The sequence below is a fragment of the Ovis canadensis genome, chromosome 4, assembly GCF_042477335.2.
Source record: "Ovis canadensis isolate MfBH-ARS-UI-01 breed Bighorn chromosome 4, ARS-UI_OviCan_v2, whole genome shotgun sequence".
Lineage (NCBI taxonomy): Eukaryota > Metazoa > Chordata > Mammalia > Artiodactyla > Bovidae > Ovis > Ovis canadensis.
The window spans coordinates 70,778,213-70,803,427 of record NC_091248.1 but is presented as its reverse complement, the minus strand read 5'-3'; the positions used below and the strand labels follow the sequence as shown (position 1 = coordinate 70,803,427).

The window sequence follows — 25,215 nt, the reverse complement described above, 5'->3', positions numbered from 1 at the left end:
TCACCTTGGAAAATAACACACACAAAAACCGCTGAGATTATTGGTATTTATAGCTCATGTTTGTTTTACCAGCTGTTAAAGTCCCCAAACCCAATACTTATCCCAGACTGACCTCCTAACTGGCAGGAAGAATTGTCAAAGGACACATTCTTTCATAGAAATCTAAGTCGCCAGATCTTTCTAGTCTAGAATAGGAGAAATACAAGAACTACACGACTAAGTAGATTGTCAATGTGCCTTGTGCTCGGTGGTGTCCGACTCTTTGTGATCCCATGGGCTGTAACCTGCCAAGGTCCTCTCTCGATCGGATTTTCCAGGCAAGCATACTGGAGTTGGTCACCATTTCTTTCTCCAGGGGATCTTCCCCACCTAGGGATCAAACCCAAGTTTCTGTCTTCTGCGTTGCAGGCAGATTCCTTACCCGCTGAGCCATCTGGGAAGCCCCAGCAGATTAAGGCACATCTTTTTGAAGGTGAAGGGAGGCACATAGCCCTGAACCACAATTCTGTTATAGATACTGATGATCGCTAAACTAATTCAACTACTAAAACCACAGAAACGTTCCCAAAGAGGGGATTCTGTGCCAGGGCAGAGGCCGCAAGCAAGGGAAAGGTTAAAGAGAAGAACGCGAGTCTCTGGAGTCAGACCAGTGACGCGGATTGCGTAGCTCCCACTTGGAAGATGGTTGTCGTCATGTGGCATACCCGCAGCATTGCTCACCGCCGGCGGCCGCCTCCGTCAATTCCAATGCTGGGCCGCCAGCAGGCAGTGCAAGGGTCACGAGAAAGGAAGCATGTGCGCAGAAAAGCCAGTTGGGAGGAGCTGGGAGGCGGCTCCACGGGGCCGACTACATATCCCATAATTCAGCACACAACGAAGACCGGCTCCCCGGGCGCCGCTGGAAGACTTGCAGCATGGGATCTGTGGTGAGCTTCGTTCGCCCGCCCGAAGTCGGCCTTTGGTGGGGAGATATATGGCGATTGGCTAGTGAGAGTTCGAGTTCCGCCCACGGATGGTGACGACAGGCGGCGGTCCTACTACTTAAGGCGTCGTGGCCTCGCCTGCCCCGCCTTAGCTCCCGCGCTAGAGAGAAACATGTATCGTTTCCGATCACAGCTCTTCACGGGGATTTCTGCTGCCGCCATCGCCCACTCTTACCCGCGCCGCTTCTCGCCTCTGTTGTTAGCCGAAGACTCGCCTCTCAGCCGCCCGTCGCACAGACGCACGAGTAAAAAGTGCAGCTCCATCGGCTGATCCTCGCTAAGCTAGAGTTTAGGCGGCACCGGGCGTCCCACGATGCCGAAGAATAAGAAGCGGAACACTCCCCACCGCGGTGGCAGTGGTGGCGGCGGCTCAGGGGCAGCTGCAGCGACGGCGGCGACAGCAGGTAAGAAAGTATCCCCGCCGCCGGCATCCCAGATACCGGCCGGGTTGGCGAGTCCCTTAGCCTTGGGCACCCTGGGAGTTGTAGTTCTATTCCTCTAGACGTATGCGTTGGCGGGGCGCCTGGCGTGGCCGGCGGACTACGCTTCCCAGCGTGCCCTGGGAGCCGAACCTCGCGCGATTTGGATCTGGCGTGCGAACCGAACTCTTGGGCACCGGCCGCGGGGCAGGGAGAGGGGTAGATGGGTTCTTGCGCTTGAGAGTGGGTCGGGGTTGGGGGTGACTGGGAGCTGGGCGGGCGAGGAAGTGTTTTCAGAGACTGGTACTGGCGCTCTAGAGCTCTCTTTGATAGAGGGTGGTGCCGAGCTCGGAGTTCTGTCCATGCTGTCACTGGTCGCCTTTGACCACTCGGCTCCAACATGGAGTTCTCGGGAATGCCAAACGTCCGGCGGGTTTGGACCGGCTTTTGCGTCACGCGGCCTGGGCCTTGCGCGGTGGGGCCGGGGTGACGAAGAGGCGCCCATGTGGCATCCCATTCGGCTGCCTTTCTGTGCATCCCGCGTGTGCACCTGGCCCGGCCGAGGCGCCAGAGGCTGGAGTCCACTGTCCCAGCGTAGACTCTGCTCCTACCTCTATCTGGCACCCGCACAAATCCCGAGCCCCCAGCTCTCGGGCGACCCGTCGAAGCCAGCTCCTACTCCCGGGGGCAGAAACTGCGTGCTCCTTTGTGCTGTATTTTGTAGGTTCTCCGCTGGGAGCCCGGAATAGGCGGGAGTGGTGAGGAGCTCAGATTGCAGTTAGCCAAAAGTTTAGTTAGTTTTTTTTTTTTTTTTGGATTCCTCTTTGTAAAGTCGAAACTTTTCCTGGAATTAATGATTTTTTAGTCCTAACTATACAGCTAAGAAAAAATGACTTCAAGCAGAAACTCCAACGAGACACACCATACTGAAAGCTAGTGTTAACCCTGTTAAAGTCATCTCACTTAATAATTGCTTTATTGAAACTTTGAAATTAAATATTAAAATAACCTCGGATGTTATTACATCGAATCTATTAGCCATATGTATTTGTGAATACAGTTGCCACTTTAACCCTCAGAATGATATGCCTTTGTTCTTTAGCAAATAAATAGTTCAGTCTTTAAAGAATTGGAAACTGATATTTAAAAAGCAAGATGAAAACTTGCTCTCGTGTATTAAATATTTAATAATTGACAGTAGAAATGAATTATAGGTGCAGTCCCCCCATTTTTATATCTTTATTTTGACTGAATGTTTGCTTTCGGTGCTCATGAAGTTCATTCTTGATCAAAATATAAAATACATCTAGTTGCTCTGTGTGAATTGATACCTCTTTACCTTTCTGCTTCGTCTTCTCCTCGTCAGAAGTAAACATTTAAATTCTGTCTAGAAAGTCCGTATTAATTTTAATTCTTCAACTTTACCTTTTGTTGAAACAAACACAGAGATGGAGCAAGCTAAAGTCATTTTGAAAATGGTAATGGCCTCCTTGGTTCGCTAAGGAACATTTATTCCCTTCTGAAGCTTCCTGTCCAGCCTCCTTCCTTCCTGGTACTTAGAGAATAATTTCAGAAGGCAGTTGGGGGTTGCCTTTCAAATTTTACTTGGAAATTCTCATTTGTGACTTTTCAGCAGCAGGAAAACAATTCTTTGATAGTTTATAAAACTATACATGCTTTGACTATCTTTGGACGTTTACACTAGAACTTTTTAGCTGTGCTTGCCTCTGATTGGGGCTTGAGGGTGAGATTTACTTTTTGAAAAGGTTAAGTTGATTCCACCTGAATATTACTTACTCAAATAATAGTTGAGTAGAAGAGATGGAAAATTTTCACAAAGTTGTACTTAAAAGTCTCTTACCTTACTGGTATTTTAAAATATCATCTGTAGAAGAAATGGGATTCATATGAAATCTTCACATGTACAACCAAGAAACCAACTTCTGTCTATCCTTTGGGGTTTTCCATTTAAATACTTTTTAAGTTAGTGGAGGGGGTCCAGGAAGCTAATAAAATTGATCTGTTGTTCAAGTGTGTGTGTTTTTCATAGCACTTATTTTGAAGAGAGCATTTTTAGAAAAGAACAAAACCTTGTTAGTAAGTAAGCCCTTTAAGAAGTAAGGACTTAATGTGTCTAAAGGGCCACCTCATTAATGGTACTTAGGATCACAAGGTGGTGAGTGTGACCTATCTATTAGATACTCATACAGGTTTTTTCCCCTTGATTTTTTTTTTTTTTTTAAATCTCTTTCCCCTTGAACTTTGGGAAATCATTGAAACTTAGAGAAGGGAGCTGAATAACACCTGGATAGGAAACTGTTTTTGACAGTTTAAAAATAGGCTGAATGTGAAAAATAAAAGATGATTTGTGAATAAATATTAGTAAAAGTTAAGCAGATGACTCAACTATTGCCATGACTTCAGATCATGAAAACACATGAAGACAGATCCAAAAATAGAATATGATGTCATAGGTCTTTGTTTATTTGTTTATTCTTTCCTAAGCACTATGATTAGGAAGTTTTGGTGTCTTGGCTTCATTGCTTATTCTTTATACTTCACTTCTTTGATTGGCACACTTTATTCTCTTTTGGAGAGCAAGCAGATTTGAAGGCCACTTGCTTCCTGTGTTCATTTAAAAATCTGCTGAAGCCTCATCTCTGTTTTGATTTTTTAAAGCTATAAAAAAGACAGCAACAGGCTTAATTATACTCAGAAATTTTGAGAAGCCTTTCTTAAGATGTATTAAATGATACAGAGTTCTTGAACATAGGGACCTAAGAGATATTTAGTGCAATCTTTGATTGGAACTCAGAGTTAAATCAGGTGACTCATGGTCACTTTTGGGGTGGAATTGGGGACTTCTTTTAACTTAGTGCTCAGTGTAATTGATGACTGAATAATCTTTATTAATATGAAATTCGCACAAAACAAAAATAATTAGAAATGACAGTCACTAGGAATATAGATTTATTCCTTAGATTAATGAAATTGAGAGGAAGATTCTAGTTTAAAAAAATTTTAAGTTTTTTAATAATAGCACTGATATTTTAAACCTTTTGGGTATATTAGAACCTTTCTTTTGAACATAATTTGTCTAACAGGCTTTTTATGGTATATCAAATACCGAAACGTCTTTTTAAGGTCTTAAAATTCGATTCTTAATTGACCAAAAATATACAAACTTTGAAAGAGCACTATTTATCTTCCCAAAGGAGTGACTAGGAACAAATGTTAACATGTGCACCCATCATAGTAGGAAAGTCATCATCCAGCTTAGTCACTAGTCACTACAGTAAAGTAGGTTTTTAAAATACCGTAGTCATTTCTGAAATTGGCATGTGAAAAAAGTCAAGTCTTGAACATTGTTCAAAGTCTTCAAAGCAAATTCCCAATTTTAAGCACACCATGCTTAAACAATCTTTATCAACTTGCATCTTGCCTATAATTCTTTGCTTGCAAATGTGAGACAACTCTGTTAAGAGGACTCTTGAATAGATGCTTTCTCCAGTGGGCTTGGCCCTGTGAAGTCCACCATAGAGTGCTGGTCAGAGGAAGGAGGGCCTCTGTGCAGTGCTTGAGGACCATTTCATAGTCCTGCCTCTTAAGTGATTTGTATGCTAGTTCGCAAGACTTCTCAGCTCTTCTGTCTTTCATGACTTGGGAACAAAACTCCTGTAGTTCACTGCACTGGGTATCAGAGCTCTTTGTATTTTCTTACACGTCTTACCAACACTGTAGTTCTTTAGTGATCAGTCACTTCATCCACTTGCTGTCATTATTTTCTGTGCCATGTTGGATCCACTTGTTAGCATCTAAAACTTCTATTTTAAATTTTTTTGATCCTCTCAATTAAAATTGTCTTACTTAAAACTACCATCCCACAACTCCTCAAATTTCGCTTTGTATAAGACATGTGTAACCGAAAAACTAACCCATTCACCAGTTAATGTTATTCTCATTGGAAAATATATTTGTCTTATTTTTATGTTGATCTATTTTTATCGTCTTCATGATTTGAAGTAATTGGTAAGTAGTTTTTTTATCTGTAATACTGTTTGTTTTTTTTTAACCAAAAATAGTCACATACTAGATGATTGATACATTTCTGCAGTTGATGTATATTGTAAATAGTTGGTGCTCTGAAATAATACATAGTAGGTGAAATGACTTATATTAGGAATATTTAAGTGTGTTCTTTTGTTAAAAAAAATTATCTCTTAAGTAAGTGTGAGTTTTTATTACTGGCTTGTTTTTAGGTAAGTTTTAAAATTCCCAAGTTAAGTATTTGCATATATGACAACAGAATCATTTACCTCCACTCTTTTACGTACTAGGTGGCCAGCATCGAAATGTTCAACCTTTTAGTGATGAGGATGCATCGATTGAAACAATGAGCCATTGCAGTGGTTACAGCGATCCTTCCAGTTTTGCTGAAGATGGTAAGAGTTTTCAGTTTAGATTGCGATGTTAGAGAAAAGGATGTTTTAGGTCGAGGAATTCTTGTAGCTAATTATTCTATTACTTTTCCCTGTCTGCTTTTTTCTGTTTAAATTACAGTGGTTGGTTTTATTATTCCTTAGGGCCAGAAGTCCTTGATGAGGAAGGAACTCAAGAAGACTTAGAGTATAAGTTGAAGGGATTCATTGACCTGACCCTGGATAAGAGGTGGGAATTACTGGAAGCTCTTTTCATTCTGGGTGATTTTGATCAGCCACCGTTTATATAAAATACGTGCAGTTATTTCTTTGAGCATTATGTTTTCCTAAAGCTTGCTTTGTTTACTTTGGATATTTTAGTTTTTTGTGCTTTTGGACTTTCAATGTAGATAGGAATATGCCACTAGAATTTAGATTAATAGACTCAGATTAGTTGTTGTTCTAGAATAAGAGCACATATCTGTCTTTGATAATTGAAGTATATTTGCTGAATTAAAAGTTAATCTTCAACTAGAAAGGATAGCTATTGAGAGATCCTAAAGCCAAATTGTTTTCTTACTTAACAGTAACTCTGGAACCAAATTGGAACAAATGGAATTAAAAACCCCAGAAGATGCAAACAGGATCTCTGGACTTTTGTACTGTGTTTAAAAAAAAAAATACATGTTTACTTGAATATGTAATGTAGAAGAACATGCCTTATACACTGAAACTATGAAGTACTATGTGGCCATTTAATGTTGTGGTTATTAAATGAATAAGCAGAAAAATGCTATCATATGTAGTAGGGTGAGTTGTAGATGAAAATTAAATTATTATTTGAAAAATGGTGTGAACATGAAAATTATATGTTAAAAAATCTATAAATAGAAAATATTTAGAGGAAACTAGGCTTTTACAAGTCTCATTGACTGATGGTGCACTCCAGCTGTATCTTCTTTCTCTTATATTTTGTTTTAAATAGTGCGAAAACAAGGCAGGCAGCCCTTGAAGGTATTAAAAATGCACTGGCTTCAAAGATGCTCTATGAATTTATCCTGGAAAGAAGAATGACTTTAACTGATAGCATTGAACGCTGCCTGAAAAAAGGTAATGTCCTTACTTTACACAGTCACAGAACCTAAGAGGAATTTGCTACCTTCTGTGCAGTAACATTTGTTAATAGCACTAAAAGTCTGGCTCACTCTTGTACCGGGGTCCAGCCCTGGTGGATCCAGGGAATTTGAAGCAGGGATGGAATCGGCGAGGAAAGACTTATTTACTCAGAGATATAAAGAGAGATTAGGAAAGAATAGTGTAGTAGGAAAATTAGTGGAGAAAAGAGGCTGAATAACTTGGTTTACACAGAGAACCAATAAAACTCTGAGACAAGGAGTTTGCACTGTCTACGTAGGCCACCGGCGCCCACTTGATTAGCGGAGGGTGCCCTGCCTTGGGCTCCCTCTCGCGTGGGTCTTAGAAGCCAGGGCAAATAAGTAGACACGGTGAGCCTCCACACTCCAGATGGGAATTCAGCCAGAGAAGGGAGAAAAGAACGACATGGGGGAGCCAAGCATCAGTGCCAGACCCACAACTTTATTTTCAAAGGCAGCTTATATACCCCAAGTTGTACATAAAGAAATAATGGAATATGCAGAGTTATGCAGGGGCGGCAGTCCTGACCCTAATTGAGACCAGGCTTTCCTCTTGCATACCTTCCCGTATACAAAAGGTCCCAGGTGGTTTTACATCATCTTCTGGCCAGGGGGCCTGTTAACATTTTTATGGCTCTTTTCCTAGATAAATGTCTATCAACCAAAAAACTCTTTTTCCCTTGAAGTCTTTTTTCTTTAATCTGCATCACCCTCAAAGTACTAAATAAAGTTACATTCCTGTAGAACAAAGGTGCAGTGGGTTATAACAAAGAACGTACTTAACTCAAAGATCTAATGTTGCTAATGCCAGGGTTACTACCTGTTTTTTCTACCTACCAACTATATCAACAAATAAAAGATAGGAAAATTTGGCAGCAAGTATTGGCTCAACAAATGAAACCCTTAATCAGTCCTATTCTAAATGATTTTGACTCCTCGGAAGCCCCTACATTCCTAGGATGTTTTAAGCTTCCTGTGCCTCTTGTGGTCAACTGTAAGAGTCCGGCAGGCAAGCTAGAAAGCCATCAGAGGGGTTTTTGGATTGAAACACTCTTATTATGCCCAGGAGACTTATTATCTAAAAGCTCTAAATTAACTTTTTCCAGAAAAAGGTGGTGGGGGGACAGCCCCCTGTTAATGTCAGAAGAGTAGGTGGAAAGCATAACACAGTAAAGCAGGCAGACTCTGGTTTTGGGGGTAGATACTCGAGAAAATCCATGGGGGACCCCTGAGGCCTGATCCCGCCTTTGCGTTTTGTCAGACCCCCTTCCTCTTGACCTTTGCCATGGGCGAGATTCCCCATGCTGGCTCCCGGCACTCTTGTAACCTTGTACTTGACAGGGAATATATCAATCTTGTTAGAAATCAAAATCAAACTTGTTAGCTTTTGAAACTGTAGTTTCAAAATGTAAAAATGTAGTAAGCATTTGAAATTAGGAAAGATTGGGGTGGATTGTCAACTTTAGTTGTATTAAAAGAGGTGTTTGCCATTCTCTTGCTTGAAAACTGTCAGATGTCAACAAAAAGTATTATTTAAAAAGCCATCCTACTTCATTTTTCTAAAATTAAAACAGTATCATAATTATCTACCTCATTTTCTTATTTAAAACATTGATCATACTTTCAGTGACATCATTTCAGAATATCCCTTGGAATATTTGAATTCTTGAACTTTGCATAGAGATTCTAGAATTCATATTAGGATCTCTATGATCAAAGAACTTTTAAGAATAAAGAGAGACCTTAAAGATTAAGTGTAGTATTATCAAAGACTTTCAATTTTAGAAAATGCCAGAATTCAGAAGGTTTGGGGATACCAGCTTAATTATTTTGCCAAGTAAGAACATTTGTCTTTATTCTCATTTTCCCTCAGGTGAAAGCTTTGTCAAGAATGGGTGTTTGGAAACCTTTGGTCTTATCCATCGTTCATTGTGCAGAGAGATGAAAGGCCTAGGAAATGCGAGACTGGTCTAAAGTTATATAACTTGTTATTGGTATAGTTGATAGCAGAGCCAGCTTCTTTGAGATACTACAATGGCTTTGTTAAAAGTATTTATATTGAAACTGTATCCTATAAGGTAGTTGGACCAGACCTTTTAAAATTTCGTTACAACCTGCATAGACATTTATCAAATAATTTAAATTCAAAATTTATGTAAACCCTTTGGCATATACAGTTCTCAAGAGAGTTAATTTACACTTACCTTTATATTAACATGCTTCCCTGGTGGCTCAGACAGTAAAGAATCTGCCTGCCATGCAGGAGACCCAGGTTTGATCCCTGGTCAGGAAGATCCTCTGGAGAAGGAAATGGCAACCCACTTCAGTGTTCTTGCCTAGGAAATCCTATGGATGGAGGAGCCTGGCAGGTACACTCCACTGGGTTGCAAAGAGTCAGACACAACTGAGTGACTTCATTCACTCACTCAATCACTTATATTAAAATATTTATATAGTTTTAAAGACTCTGTTATTTATAGTTGGCTGTGCCATGCAGCTTGTGGGACTTTGGTTGCCTGATGAAAGAGCGAATGAAAAAAGCCCTCTACACTGAGAATGTGGAGTCCTAACCACTGTACCACCAGGGAATTCCCAAGAATACCTGTTTTTGATCCCTTGCTTATTTAAAACAATATTGGTGGAGGAAAGCCCTGAAGGTTTTAGTTTACCTTATGGGCTATGTACATCTGAAATGCTTGACAAGTTATTTCAGGGGCTATTTGCGCACTATTTTGTGAGTTCATGAAGGACTTAGAAAGTCAGATTAGCTTGAAATGCATTATTTTGCTGACCTGTTACAGTACTCTTCTTTAAAATAGGTGTTAATTTCCATTTTACAGATGAGGAACTGTTTTGAGAATAAGAATAACTGGTTGAAGGTCATTTGGCTAGTATGTGATAGATCTAGGATTCAAGTGTGGCCTGCTTCCAGAGTTTGAGCTCTTTAACCTCACTAGATGTATAGGTCATGCCAAAGCCTTGAGCATACTCTGAGTTTCATAATTGGTAGATGCTATTTTGAAATAGAACACATTTGGGAAACTGCTGCCTTAAGAAGTCTACTGACAGTGATCTGTCATAATTGCTGATGACTTCTTCTGTAGGTAAAGGTGATGAGCAGCGAGCAGCTGCAGCATTAGCGTCTGTTCTGTGCATTCAGCTGGGCCCTGGAATCGAAAGTGAAGAGGTTTTAAAGACTCTTGGACCAATCCTGAAGAAAATAATTTGTGATGGAACAGCTAGTATCCAGGCCAGGCAAACAGTAAGTACAGAATTTTTAAATTATAGATCTATCTAGGCATGATACTCAGACCTTGTGATGATCTAGGAAAATAGCATCTTCAAAAATATAGAAGGTTTTTATTATCATTTTATTCTCATTTGTTTTTTAGTGAGCAGACGCAATATGACAGTTTTTGTCTTAAATTTTCTGATGCTCAATAGAACATCCCTTATAGAGCAGATTTCTACATCTTTGAAATTGAAGATCATGTGCTTATATGAAGTACAGTGCGATGTTGAATTATTTAGGATTACCCACTTTTTATTGGAGCTTAAACAAATGGTCTAGACAATGTTTATTGTGTATAGTTATTTTTTTATTCTGAGAAATGTAATGGAGTGGTGTTGTTGCTGTTTTAATTCTAACCTAAAAGTCCTTATGAAAGAGCTGAGTGCTGTAGTTACATGGGTGGATTTGGTTGATGTAGGGAACTCTGACTTTTGAAATATTCCTCTGATTTGGGGGGTTTGGAAAAGCTTTCATTTTCTAATTGATATTTACCACTTACATACATAAGATTGTGAATTTTGGTGGAGGAGTTGGTTGTTGGTTTCTGTTATGCTAAATAAGTGATTTAAATGATCACACAAAACATCTTTTGCTTTATCACAGAAATATGAGGCAGTCTTAGTGGATTTAGGAAGTGGATTTGAATCTTAATGGATGTTAAGAATCTTACGAGCCTTAATAGATCATAAGAATTTATTGTTAGTGAATTTAATCTTAAGCTGTTTTTCTAGCAAGAGAACCAGTTTGTTTAAAACTTTTTAATACTAATTATTAGCCTCCTCTTTAGTGTTACTTAAGGTAAATGATGGGCTCTCCCGGTGGCTCAGTGGTAAAAAGCCACCTGCAATGCAGGAGCCGCAGGAAACTTGGGTGCTTTCCTGGGTTGGGAAGAACACCCGGAGGAGGGCATGGCAACCCACTCCAGTATCCTTGCCTAGAGACTCCCATGGACAGAGGAGCCTGGTGGGCTACACCCCACAGGATCGCAAAGAGTCAGACACAACTGAAGCAACTTAGCATGCATGCACGCAAGGTAAATGACATTACTCTCTCTATCAGGTAAACCCTGAAGTCTTAGTGGCTTAATAAAAGTTTATTTCTTGTACATATCAGTGCCCAGTCAAGTCAGCAAGGTCCATCGGCACATCCGTCTTGCAGCTCTGCCCTACGTCTAGGTTCTTTTCAAATGGCAGCTGTGGTAGTGAGATAAGGAGAGCTGGAGGACAGAGGCAGGTCACTTCTGCTGAGAGTTCCTTGGTTTACCAACTGTATATATAGATGCTGGGAGGAGTCTAGAGGAAAAGGAGTAGGAGTTTGGTAACTTTATAGGAGTCTCTGCCCCCCAGTAGTTAGTAAAGTAATCTCTTTACCTTTCTGTTCTTCCTTTTCGGCTAGTTTCTTGCAGCTTTAAAACTGCTCAGGAGTATTAGGGGTATTTGAAATGTTTGACAGAAAACACTATTGATTAGGTATTTGGGGCGATCACTAAGTTTTGGTTGCATGTGAGCTTTTATGGTCATCCAAGGTACTTTCTTCATCCTTCTCACTCTTGCTGTGAATTGTAAAAAAGCAAAATTCTGTCATTCTTCTGCATATTAGTAGAAGGAGTCTTTATTAAATGAAGGCAGTCCTACTTTTTTTCTCTTAGGAAATATGTCCTGGCTTCTGCTGCTTACTTAGGAGAGGATTACATATTGAAATTTTTTTTAATTGAGAATAATGCTTCAGTTACTTTAGAATTTTAACAGTGTCTAATTTTTACGATAACTTAGCTGGCGTGCTGTGATTCGTGGGGCCACAAAGAGTTGGACACGACTGAGCAACTGAACTGAGCTGAATGAGAATAAAATAGTGGTAACAAACAGATTAATATTACAAGTGTCCTCATAGTACTGAAACAGAACTAGCTGAAATTGGGGGCATGTGAATGATGCCTTTAAAGACTTACACCTTAGTGATACTTGGAACAACATGAGGGCATTTTAGTGATAATGTATGGAGAAAAGGGAAGTGAAGAGTAATAAAGCCTTATAAATTTCAAATTCTGCTTTTATATAATTAGCACAAGTGTTCTGAGAATTAATGGCTCCTATAATGTTAGAAGTAGATTATATATAAATATACTGAGTCTGTTTTATTAGGTAGGTTTTACCTTGGAAATGTTGGATGTCTTGTTCACTCGCTCAGTTGCTTCCAGCTCTTTGTGACCCCATGGACCACAGCACGCCAGGTTTCCCTTCACCATCTCCCAGAGTTTGCTCAGATCGATCGATGTCCATTGAGTCAGCGATGTTATCTAACCATTTCATCCTCTACAGCCCTCTTCTCCTTTTGCCTCAATCCTTCCTAGTATCAGGGTCTTTTCCAGTGAGTTGGCTCTTTGCGTCAGGTGGCCAGAGTCTAGTGGGTTGGTCAGGAATGACGTGGGTGAAGGGTGTTTCACGTGTCGGGCCAATCCTGACGGCTCATTCCCGGCCGTGGGTGTGACAAGGGCGTCTCAGGTCAAACCTCTCTGCTGACAGACTAGCTCACGTGACAGGGTCACCCACCCTCCCGCCACGACGCACACGAGCGTCGGCTCCCTCTCCACCGTAAACAGCACAGAGAGTCTGGGAGTCTCTGGAGAGTCTTCACGAGCACAGGGCTTTTCTCACGGTCGAGTCCATGATGGCCGCCAGGCCTCCATATCCTTAGGCACCTGGGAATAGATGAATCCATGTCGTTGGAATGTAGAAAAGGAAAATTGGAGCTTCAACTTCAGCATCAGTCCTTCCAATGAATACTCAAGTTTGATTTCCTTTAGGATTCACTGATTTGATCTCCTTGCAGTCCAAGGGACTCTCAAGAGTCTTCTCCAGCACCACAGTTTGAAGGCATCAGTTCTTTTGTGCTTTCACATCTGTACATGACTGCTTTGACAATATGGACTTTTGTCAGCAAAGTGATGCCTCTGCTTTTTAATAGGCTGTCTAGGTTTATCTTAACTTTTCTTTTAAAGAGTAAGCATCTTTGGAGTTGGCTTGAAATGATCTGCTGGATTAATGAAGGAAGACCCAAGAGAAATGGAGTAACTTTGCTAAAGTTGAATTCTTAAGTTTACTAGCAGACCTTACTGGGTTTTAGCTGAAGCCCACTTCCCTTAACTCTTAACTCTGTTTTTTCCTTCTTTTTGTACTGTACTTGTGACCTAACATAGTCATGTAGCTGATAAGTTTTTCACGTTGAATTATAAAAGCAGGAATATGTAAAATTAATAAGAAAATGGCAAAAATTAATGTCTGATTTATTTTTTGCTTTTTTTAGTGTGCAACTTGCTTTGGTGTTTGCTGTTTTATTGCCACAGATGACATTACTGTAAGTAGAGAGCCTTTTGAATCCAGTTATTTGCACATTTCTCATTTAAGATGGTACTCTTATTTCCTGCTCTTATGCATTAGGAGCTGTATTCAACTCTGCAGTGTTTGGAAAATATCTTCACCAAGTCCTATCTCAAAGAGAAAGACACTAATGTTATCTGTAGCACCCCTAATACAGCACTTCATATCAGCTCGCTTCTGGCATGGACATTATTACTGACCATATGCCCAATCAATGAAGTGAAGAAAAAGCTTGAGGTGTATGTATTTTTTGTTCTTATTTTATAAAAACAACATTTATTGATATAATTGGTTGTGTTCACATAGTAATGACTGGCTGTTCTCCAGGCATTTCCATAAACTTCCAAGTCTCCTTTCTTCTGATGATGTGAACATGAGAATAGCTGCTGGTGAATCTTTGGCACTTCTGTTTGAATTGGCCAGAGGAATGGAGAGTGTAAGTATCTGATGGGTAAAAATGCCACAAGAACCATTATTCTGTCATTACCCTCACAATTAAGAATTAAATGATAACTCAAGAGCATGGCCCACTTGAGAACCTAATGATTGGTTGTTCTGCTTCTTGGCAGTGATGATGTAATACATAACAAGAGCATAAACCAATAGTGGTTGGTTGGTAGAGCAGTATTTGAGTGTAGTTCATTATACTTAATCATTGCTGCCTACAGAACTGAAGTTTAAGTACACTCTTATTACTCATGGAGAGTCGTCTTGTATAATCTTTTGGATCTGCTTGGATTTCTCAGACCTGAGACACATTAAGGTAATTCAGGCACTTATAATAAATGTCAGACAAATGGATGAAATATGATGTCAATGTAGGTTTGGGATTAAGTCAGATGAGTTTAGTTACCATCATGTTTAACTTTTCTAAGCCAAGTGTGTTATTTGTTCAGTCCTATTCGACTCTTTGCTATCCTATGGAATGTAGCCTGCCAGGCTCCTCTGTCCATGGGATTCTCCAGGCAAGGGTTGCTGTTTCCTTCTCTAGGGACCTTCCATACCCAGGGATGGAATCTTGGTCTCCCACATTGAAGGCAGGTTCTTTACTGTCTGAGCCACCAGGGAAGTCCTTTCTAAGCCACAGATGAAAATAAACATGTCCCTTTAGCCTGGGACATGTGCTTTGTAGTTCTCTACCACTGGCCACTCATGGTTCCTTTTTTTCTTTTCTCTTTTTTTAAATACCACAATTTTGCTTTTGGAGGTATTTGAGTTTGTGGTAGGTGACTGAGAGATGATCCACCATCCTGGTGGTATTCCAAGTTTAGCACTGAAAAGTCCTATGTCCTGAAGCCCTTTATCTTAGGCTAGCTATATGGAGCAGTTGGTCACCCTGGTTTGTGACCTCTATTGTGAATCTTGGGTTACTTCCTAGCTGCTTTTCAATTTAAGGAGAAAGATTATTTTCTGGAATGACGCTTTTCTGCAGTTAAAGATGTTAGTTAACAGTGGATAATTCTAAATAAGATTAGTACATGTTCTGAGTTGCCTTGGTTTTTCACATTCCATTCTTGGCCTGTGTTTGGCTGCCCCCCGCCCACCCTCGTTATTTTGAAAGATAGCTGGTATGAATTAAAAGTAAGTTATTCATACTATCAGTAGCTAATGAGTCTCCATATGTGAGAAGTTGGACTCAAGTTTAGCAATCAATTTAATTTTATTGAACTAGTTAATAGCTCCTTAACCTCAAGGCACAGAAGCCAGATGTCCTAGTTTTTAACCTTGTATTCCTCTACTGACTATAAATGGTAATTTCTTTTCTTTTTCCTTTGAAATGCATCCTAAAAGTAAACTAATGATGCAATTTAAATTATATATGTTGAATTTGTTTAAATTTGCATAAATGCAGATAGTATTGCCACCTGCATATCTTAACCTTTTCTGACTTAATAAATCATATGTGATAGTCAAGAGCAGTCACTCAAACATGTTTAATTTGACCAAATCCTTGTCAATGACAAAAATGAACTGTGTTATAAAAACAGAACTTAAGTGTTTGTTTGCTATTTTTGTTAAGTAAGTTTTGTATTTGTTTATTTTAAAAAATATTCGTTTATTTATTTGGCTGCCTTGGGTCTTAGTTTTGGTTGGTAGGATCATCGTTGCAGCGGGCGGGCTTCCCTAGTTGTGCAGGTGGGCTGCAAGCGGCGCAGGCTCAGTTGTAGTGCACCAGCTAGTTGCCCCACAGCATGTGGGCTCTTCACTGACAAGAGATTGAAGCCACCCCCCTGCATTGGCAGGTGAATTCTTACCTGGGACCACCTTGGAAGTCCTGTTCTTACCTTTAAAGTGGAGGTGGTAATGTTAATACCTCACAAGTTGTTGGAACAGGTGCCAAGTACAGTGTGCATGGAAGTGTCACTCAGTCATGTCCCACAGCTTGGACTGTATGCCTGGGACTGCATGGAGCCCACCAGGCTTCTCTGTTCTTGGGATTTTCCCGGCAAGAATACCAGAGTGGGTAGCCATTCCATGAGTTGTTGGAACATTTGCCAAGTACAGTGTAAGTGGTAGCTATTCCTGCACTGTTGGCTGAATTGCATGTCACCTCCCCCTTGCTAGTAGTCTGGTAGTAGCCTTTTTGGAGCTCTCTGCTGCTGCTGCTAAGTCGCTTCAGTCGTGTCCGACTCTGTGCGACCCCATAGATGGCAGCCCACCAGGCTCCCCCATCCCTGGGATTCTCCAGGCAAGAACACTGGAGTGGGTTGCCATTTCCTTCTCCAACGCATGAAAGTGAAAAGTGAAACTGAAGTCTCTCAGTTGTGTCTGACTCCTAGTGACCCCATGGACTGTAGCCTAACAGGCTCCTCCATCCATGGGATTTGTCAGGCAAGAGTATTGGAGTGGGTTGCCATTGCCTTCTCCTTGGAGCTCTCTAGTGCAACTTAAACTAAGAGAAAGACTATTTAGTGGGTAAAATTATAGGTCTGAGGGCCACGTGATAAACTAATTCAGGAAATTGTACCAAAATACAGTCTTCTCAGACTGTCCCTAATTCTCCCTGTTCCATCTTCCACCTAAGCTGACAGGGGCAGTGCTTTAGGACAGAGACACAGTGGAAATAAAATCTGAGGACTCAAAACACATTTCCTAGGCCTTAAATCACATGTTTTTCACTTCTTGATTTTTATAGGATAACTGGCTCATGTAAAAATGTCTCCATACCCTGACAAAGACATTCTGCTTCAATTAGCAGGAGTGAAAAGAATAAGAGTCTTTGTAGTTGAGTAGTCAGATAAAACCATTCTGGAAATAGTAATCAGCACTTTGCAGTGAAGTGGGGAGGGATCAAACTCTGTTTTAATGTTAGGCTTCCCTATGGTTATTTCTTAACACTTAGTACAGCTTATTTCGTTTACAATCAGTGCTCCGGTGACTACTATATAGAAAATATTAGTTCAGGGTATGATTTTTGTGGCCATCAGCATCTCATTTTGTGTACTTGAACTCAAGTTTTCTGTGGTTTCATTTCATTTTAATTCTACTCAACTTTTGAAACCGTTTAACTTATTATAGCTGTTATTTTAGTATGAAATAATTATCTGTAGACCTGTTGGAAGCATTTAAATTGTTTTACTGAAACAGGCTGTATCATAAAAGAACTATAGCATAATGGATATTTATGTACTGTGTTTTATGTATTTTTAGAATATATAAATATATTTTACTTAGGCCTTACAATAAACTTACGAGATGTGGGTGGTATTAACTATCCCCTTTTTATATCAGATTCCTCTGATTAAAAAAATGTCTGCTGGGAGATAAGATTTTTGAGAACCACTGGCAGTGATTCCCAGTTCTTAGAACAAATTACAGTAATGCATAGAGTCTTGTTAATTTTTGGTGTATTCTCCCATATATATGTTTGAATCTTACGTACTTTTTTTTTTTTTTAGAATAGTACAAAAAAACTAATAGCCAGTGAAATAAGTAGGAAACTGTTAGTCCCTAAAATGTACTTGTTTCTACAAGTAAAACAATCCTTATTTTGTTGTGATGGAATCAAATTTAGTGAAATATAAATACAGACATCAACATAACATTGAACTGTTTTAATAATAGCTTTTCAGTTTGGGTAACCGTTTTTCTAGATGAAAGTCTTGTTAACAGGTGTCATTTCCAGCTAATTCAGCCATAGGAAGTTGAATTAGAACGTGAAAGAAAACATTTGTTGGAACAGTTAAGAATATACAATCTCTGAAATACTGACTATAAGAAAATACTTGCGTACTTAATATCTATGTTGATTTCAAGCTTATTTTCCATGAGTGTAATAATCTTTTTCATTTTAGGCATTAACAGAAATTACATCTGTACCTTTTGACATGGAACAATTCATAAATATATACAGTACAATGTAGACAATGCTGAGATAAGAGTTTTCTTGTTTTAATAGAATAAGTTAAACGATTGTTACCACTAATGCAAAGAAGGTTAATAACTAGGTATTAATAACTAGAGCTGGAGATGTCTCACCTTCTGTCTGCTTTAGTTTTGGTCAACTAAATAATTCCGAATCATCGCTTAGTTTTTAATGTGGTTGTAAAATTTAATTAGAGAATAAAAACACCCAAAATAGACTTCTTAAAAGTATAGCCATTTAAACTGTAATAAAGAAGCCTTAAGTTGACTAACTTAAGATCATAGCAAATAGTAATATATTTTGTGGCTTCCCTCCAAAAGGAATTAAAATATTTTTCTTTCTGAAATAATTTAATCACTTGAGTTGTGCACCTGATGTAAATACTTGGTTGCTTATTTGAAATGTGGCCAGTAACTTAGAAATTAGGAGCTTTAAAAAGCATTACTAATAACTTGCCCTTTTGATATAAAGAAATTTGGAGTTCTGGGAACATGTGCCTTGGGGTCTGGGGAACCAGAGGGTAGAAACTATTGATTTATATGTATCTGACTGTCACTGAACTTGGAAGTCCCAGTAACGTCTTGAATACAGTTAGAACACAGTTAAGTGTTGGTTGAATGTATCTGGATATACTTAGAAGAGGAATGTTCATTATTTGGCAGTAGTATCTTGTAGACGGTATTTCTGGATCAAATCTTTGCCTGTTAATAAGTGTTTCTCTGACTAGGACTTCTTTTATGACGACATGGAGTCTTTAACTCAGATACTTAGGACTTTGGCTACAGATGGAAATAAACACCGGGCCAAGGTAGACAAGAGGAAGCAGCGGTCAGTGTTCAGAGACATCCTGAGGGCGGTGGAGGTAGGCCTCTTATGCTTTAATAGTTAATTAATTCTTTTGAAATTAGATTGTTTTAAGCCAGACTTGTCAGTTGGGTGATTTTGCTGATTGAACTTCACCTTTGAGCTAAATCATTTCCTCATTTTAAGACTGAGCAGGTTTTTAACAACAAAAATGAAAAAATTTTCTTTCTTTTTAAACAAAGAAATTAATTCTGATGTTATAACGTTTTTTTTTTTCCTTTTGTTGATGTTGAAAAAGATAAAAAAGATTCATAGTGATAGAAATTTACTTTACTTTGGTGTACTTGCCATCATTCAAGACCTGGTGCTTATCATTAGCACATAGATACTTAGTATTGTATAAATAGTGAATTATTTTTGTAAATAGTAAATTATTGCCTATCCTTCAGTACCTTTAAGCAGAGACCTTTGTGAACTCCTTGGGAAAGCTAGGTGCTGAAAGCCGAAATAACAAAACCCAGCATATGATTTTCTGATGCTTGAATCCTTTCTGTAGACCTCTAACCTGCTTTAGCCTACCTGGCAAATAAATTGATTTAGAAACCTTTAGGGCTTATAGCGCATGGTTAAGGATAAGTTTCTTCGATAAATGTTAATAGGGCATTTCTTTCAAGAATATTAGTTAAGAGTCATTCAGTGTAATGTGTATGAAATTTTAGAATGGGAACTTTAAAGAAAATACTAAAGCCCCACTCAGATCAAATTTTCAAGTGTTCCAATGATTCTTACGTAGCCTGCTCAAGAACTACTCTCTTCATTTTAATTTACATTAAAAAAAGTAAAACCTAGGGTATAAATTAGTATACAGGTCCTCTGTGATGTAAATTTTTGGTTAATGTTAATACTAATTCTTTATAATAATATTTTATGTTTACTCAGATAATACTTTATGTTTACTCAGGATGTTATTTAAAAAACAAAATGAGGAAGAAAAAAAACCCTGACTCGAACAGACATACATACATACTAAGCATCTTGTTGGTTTTATAATTAGCATGGTAAAATCCCCAAATAAGCGTTTTTCTTGAGTGGAATTTAGAAATAAACTATTCCTGTATTTAGATCCTGTAGCCTCCAAAAGATAAAATAATGACATGTCATAGATTTTCTGGATTATAACTGATTTCAGATTTTCTGTCTCTTTGGGTCCTCTCTGGGTAACAGATTTTAAGGTCGGTAGGATCCCACAGACCCTGTTGACAGGTCCCTCAGCCCAGGCTGGTCATGGTAGAAAGTACTGACTCTCCTAAGAAAGATACATGTGAAATCTCGATGTGAACCAGTTTTAACAGGCCTCTTGTCTCCTCCCTCTGCCCCCCCACCCCCTCTGCTATCAATGGAAATGAAAGCCCTGTGTTTGCCTCATAATTCTGTCCTCTGGTGACCTCCCCCGCAGGCCTTTCCCACCCTCTCTTCTTCATCTCAGAATTTCTGTTCCTTCTTTGCCTTTTGATTGGTTCCTTGTTCCTGCAGCTCAGCTTCAGTCTACCTGCATGTCTCAGAGCCTTGCTTAGTGATCTTGTCTCTTTTCTTATATTGAAACCCAGTTTTCTTTGAGGGACTCTGCTTTCTTGTTGGATCTTGTTCAGTTGGTGCAGAGAATGGTCCATTTGGGGTGTGGTTGTTTTGCCACACCATTTCTTTTCATCCAAAAACCCATTTTGAAGTTCATGTATTAAATTGGTAAACATTTGATATGTTAGTACTTTGACATACAGTTTTGTTGTTTTGGTCCCAGTGTAGGTCTTAAACAGTTCGATTATCTTTTTAAGGAAAAATGGAGACCAGAGGAATAGTCAAAAAACAGGAAGTAGCAAAGCTGGAGTCTGAATGCACTGTACTATGCTGTCTTTGAGGGCCAACACTGCGGGTAGATCCAGAGAGGGAATGGAAAGTGTCAATGAGATTTGTCACTTAGGAGGTCATTCAGTTCAGTTGCTCAGTCGTGTCCGACTCTGCCACCCCCATGAACCGCAGCACGCCAGGCCTCCCTGTCCATCACCAACTCCCGGAGTTTACCCAAACTGTGTCCGTCGAGTCTGATGCCATCCAGCCATCTCATCATCTGTCGTCCCCTTCTCCTCCTGCCCTCAATCTTTCCCAGCATCAGGGTCTTTTCCAGTGAGTTAGCTGTTCGCATCAGGTGGCCAAAGTATTGGAGTTTCAGCTTCAGCATCAGTCCTTCCAGTGAACACTCAGGACTGATCTTCTTTAGGATGGACTGGTGGGATCTCCTTGCAGTCCAAGGGACTCTCAAGAGTCTTCTCCCAATACCACAATGACCTTTATAAAACCAGCTTCAGTAGAATGATGGGAGAAAAACCAGACTGAAGTGGATTGAAAAGTGAATGGGAGGTGAAAAAGTGGAGATAGTACGTCTTGACTTAAAAAACATGGCTGTGATGGGAAGAAGAGAGCTGATAACTGGATTGTGGGAGAGTTTGCTGTTTTAAATGCTAGAGACAGTTTATGGGGAAAGGAATCAATGGAGAAAGCAGCCTTTGAAAATAAAGTGAAAGATTTGTGGTAAGAGGCATTGAAAGAATAATGATTAGCCTTAAACTGGGGAGGAAGGCCTGTCTGATTTAAGAGAGAGGAACAGGTAAGGATACACATGAGTTTATAGGGAGTTCTCTCCTGGTGTCTCTGTTTTCTGAAATAAGAAATGCTGAAATATAGAATCATACTGTTTTTTGTTGTTGTTGTTTTGACCTGTTATAACAGCCCAAGCACTGTATGTGCTTCACAAAACGCGCTTACACCTCTAATAATTCTATGTGGTAGGCGTATAGATAGCCTTTACAGGCAAGGGAACAGACCCAAACGGGTTAAATTACTTGCCAAAGTCACAAGCCAGGGAGTGGCATATCCATGTAAATTCAGCATCTTTTTTATTACATAAGATCCTGCGTCTGCTCAGAGAGGTGGGGACTAAACAGACGTGGGGAAGGCAGTTGGACTGGTCCTGCCCAGTCAGATCCCACCGCTTTGTTTCTCCTGTCTCTGTGGAAATCACTTCCTCCCTTCCTGGATGTGTGTGCGTGCTCAAGTCACTCAGTCATGTCTGACCCATGAACTGTAGCCCACTAGATTCCTCTACATAGAATTTCCCAGGCAAGGATACTGGAGTGGGTTGCCATTTCCTCCAGGGGCTCTTCCCAACAGGGGTGGAAACCACGTCTCTTGAGTCTCCTGCATTGGCAGGTGGATTCTCTACCACTGCACCATGTGGGTAACTCTTCCTTTTTCATGATTTATTAAAATATAGAGCAGCTATTTTGTTTTTGTCTCAAGTTCTGTCAGTATTCTGGGTTTCCTCTCTGCTCATTTGGAAAACCCTATCCTGTATTTGTTCCTGTTTCCATTTCACTTCCACCGCTACCTCTTCTCGCCCCATGGTTATACTTTATAAATTGTCTTCTGGCAAAATTATTCGTCTCTGAAATCGTAAATGTTATCTCTCATTTTCTTGGTAAGAATCTTCAAAGGCCCTCTGAACCCTCTAGTTGCTCTCCTCCTTTTTAGTTGCTCTGTTAGCTAACACCATTTATCTTTACTTCCTTTCCTAGATTTCTGCTTCCCTAATGTCACCACTGGCTTGTGGGGGCATCTTGTCTTTCTGACTTGTCCTATAACCCTCCCTACCCCTAATCCTAAACCACTACACGTATCTGAATTTCTCAGCAAGTTTGTTGAGTGCTTTTGAAATGGAAAAACATTCACAACAAGATAGTTTTGCCACGTCTACGGCAGCTAGACAAACTCTGAGCTCTCTATGGAGGATAGTACTTCTACTTTCTAGCCTATTCGTATTTCAGGGATGGAGGTATTTGTTTAAACCATACTGTTCATTTCAACATGTATCTGTGTATTTAGAAATTGTGTTTATGTAGGATCTCTTTAGATCATTTTGGTTCCTCTTAAAATTTTTATTCTTCTATTGACTAGGAACGGGACTTTCCAACAGAAACTGTTAAATTTGGTCCTGAAAGGATGTATATTGATTGCTGGGTCAAAAAACATACATATGACACCTTTAAGGAGATTCTCGGGTCAGGAATGCAGTACCACTTACAGGTGAGTGGGTGACATCCTTTCTATATGTTTGCTTTTAAATTAGAGAGTAGTTTTGAATGTACCTCACATCACTGCTTTTGAAATTAGTTTGAATATACAGACTGTTTTCAGTATATGTTATGCACAATAGCAAATTTATTTTTGAAAGTTCAGGTGAATAAATATGAAACTGTCCTTTTTGTTTTTGTGTAGTGTAAGCTTGGTGGGGCATCTCTTTGACTGTTGGAGCACTATTGACCTCTTTGTAGGAAAGCAACTAGTTTGACATAGCTTTCTTGAATTCAGAGCCTTGGAAAACAATTTGGTCCTATGAGAAACAGAAAGAAAATAAGTGATATACGTTCGTATTTATAAACTCCACATAACTTCTGTTAACCAGAATTCAGCTTATGTAGTAAAAAAAAAGAAAACTGATGTTTAATACTGAGCCTTATTGCCTCTTTTATTTAAGTCAAATGAATTCCTTCGCAATGTATTTGAACTTGGACCCCCAGTGATGCTTGATGCTGCTGCATTGAAGACAATGAAGATTTCTCGATTTGAAAGGGTAGGTTTGGTTTTTGTTTTCAAGAGGACTGAATGCACAGAAGTGGAGCCAAAGCTTTGATTCTGCCAGGTGACAGGCATTTAGCTCTGTCTCTGAACTCTATTTAGTTCTCCATGGTGTTTCAGACAGAGCTGAACTAGTAAGTATAGAAACTTTCGTCCATTTAGAGTGTGGAGGGTTAAGACGAGAAATTTTTATCCATAATCCTATTAACATAGAAACTATTTTCGTTGTTTGTTTCCCTTTGTTCTGTAAAGTTTATATATTGAAGGATAAATATTGACAAAAGTGTTTGTTTCATATCTGATGACTGAGCCTAAACTTAGTAAGTAACAGATTCATTTTACAGATGAGGAGAACAAATGTGCTTAGAGAATTTGTAATGTTAAATAGTGATTAATATTATTTGGCTTCCCTAGTAGCTCAGCAGTAAAGAATCTGTCTGCAGTGCAGGAGACCTGCATTCAGTCCCTGGGAGGGGAAGATCCCTTGGAGAAGGGAATGGCTACCCACTCCAGTATTCTTGCCTGGAGAATTTCATAACATTTCAAAAATCCTTATTATTTTTTTTACTAAGGTAAAATTCACATAACATAAAATATAGTGTACAGTTCAGTGGTATTTAATACACTTAAACAGTGTTGCACAACCATCACCACTGTCTAGTTTCCAAACATTTTCGTCACCTCAAAAAGGAAGTTGAGGTTCATTAAATATTCACTGTCTGTTCACGTCTTCTTTCCTCCCATCTGCTGATAAGCAATCACTAATGTGCATTCTTTCTCTATTGATTTACCTGTTGTGGGTATTTCACCGACAGAGGGTCATATAATGTGACCTTTTGTGACTGGTTTTTTCTTTTTTCCACTTAGCATGTTGTTGCCAAGGTTCATCCATGTTGTAGGGTGGTCAGGACTTCAGTCTTTTTGTGGCCAAAGAATCCTCCATTGTATGGATACACCGCATGTTTATCTCTTTGTTCATTGTGAGCATTTGGCTTGTTTCCACTTTTGATCCTTTTAAATTGTGCTTTTTTTGAACATATACATATAAGTTTTTATTAGCGCACCTGTTTTCAGTTCTTTTAGGTATATACCTAGGAGTGGAGTTGCCCAGTCATGTGTAATTCTGTTGCTTAACTTTTTAAGGAACCACCAAACTGTTTTCTACGATGACTGCAGTGCATTTTACCTTCCTGCTAGCAATATGAGAGTTTTGGCATCCTTACCAATATCTTTTTTTGTTTTTATTTTCCTTTTAAGTTATAGTCATCCTAGTGGATGTAAATTGTTTTATTGTATGTTTATAGAATCTTTATATTTAATCACTTTGATGGACATATAATTGATTGTTGGGCATTGTAAAACTTTCTAATAAATACTAATATTTTTACATTTGTTTCTCTTTTGGATTATTTCTTTGATAAAATCCTTGCATGGGACGATAGAGCTTGATTATGATTTTTGAGATGTATTGCCAAATTACCTTCCAAAATTATTCTACTATTTTTAATTATTTTCAGTGTTGAGTGAACGCATGTAGCTATTAAACACATATTTGACAACATTGATTTTATTATTTAAAAAATTTTCTTGACATTTTATGTTTGATTATTTTTTTCATACAGAATCGTCATGAACTATCCTGTGTTAATCTTCTCCCTCATTCTTTGTGTGTTTTAAACATATAAAGTATGTCTAAAGTCAAATTAGTTCATT

The 25,215-nt window shown here is 39.2% G+C and overlaps 2 protein-coding genes across 2 annotated transcripts in view; both read left to right on the top strand.

Moving 5' to 3' along the window:
* Positions 1–1,068: 1,068 nt before the first annotated feature.
* IFRD1 (interferon related developmental regulator 1) overlaps positions 1,069–25,215 on the top strand; it is a 25,441-nt gene continuing 1,294 nt past the window's right edge. The window contains exons 1-11 of the mRNA XM_069587997.1: positions 1,069–1,387; positions 5,740–5,844; positions 5,986–6,070; positions 6,806–6,930; positions 10,079–10,236; positions 13,570–13,620; positions 13,704–13,882; positions 13,971–14,079; positions 18,737–18,871; positions 22,822–22,950; positions 23,402–23,497. Of these exons, the coding sequence (XP_069444098.1) occupies positions 1,297–1,387; positions 5,740–5,844; positions 5,986–6,070; positions 6,806–6,930; positions 10,079–10,236; positions 13,570–13,620; positions 13,704–13,882; positions 13,971–14,079; positions 18,737–18,871; positions 22,822–22,950; positions 23,402–23,497 (1,263 nt within the window). The 5' untranslated portion in view covers positions 1,069–1,296. The remainder of the gene's footprint in view (positions 1,388–5,739; positions 5,845–5,985; positions 6,071–6,805; positions 6,931–10,078; positions 10,237–13,569; positions 13,621–13,703; positions 13,883–13,970; positions 14,080–18,736; positions 18,872–22,821; positions 22,951–23,401; positions 23,498–25,215) is intronic.
* On the top strand, positions 1,096–1,254 carry LOC138439342 (uncharacterized). Its single transcript, XM_069588002.1, has one exon. The coding sequence runs from the start codon at positions 1,096–1,098 to the stop codon at positions 1,252–1,254; it is 159 nt and encodes a 52-aa protein (XP_069444103.1).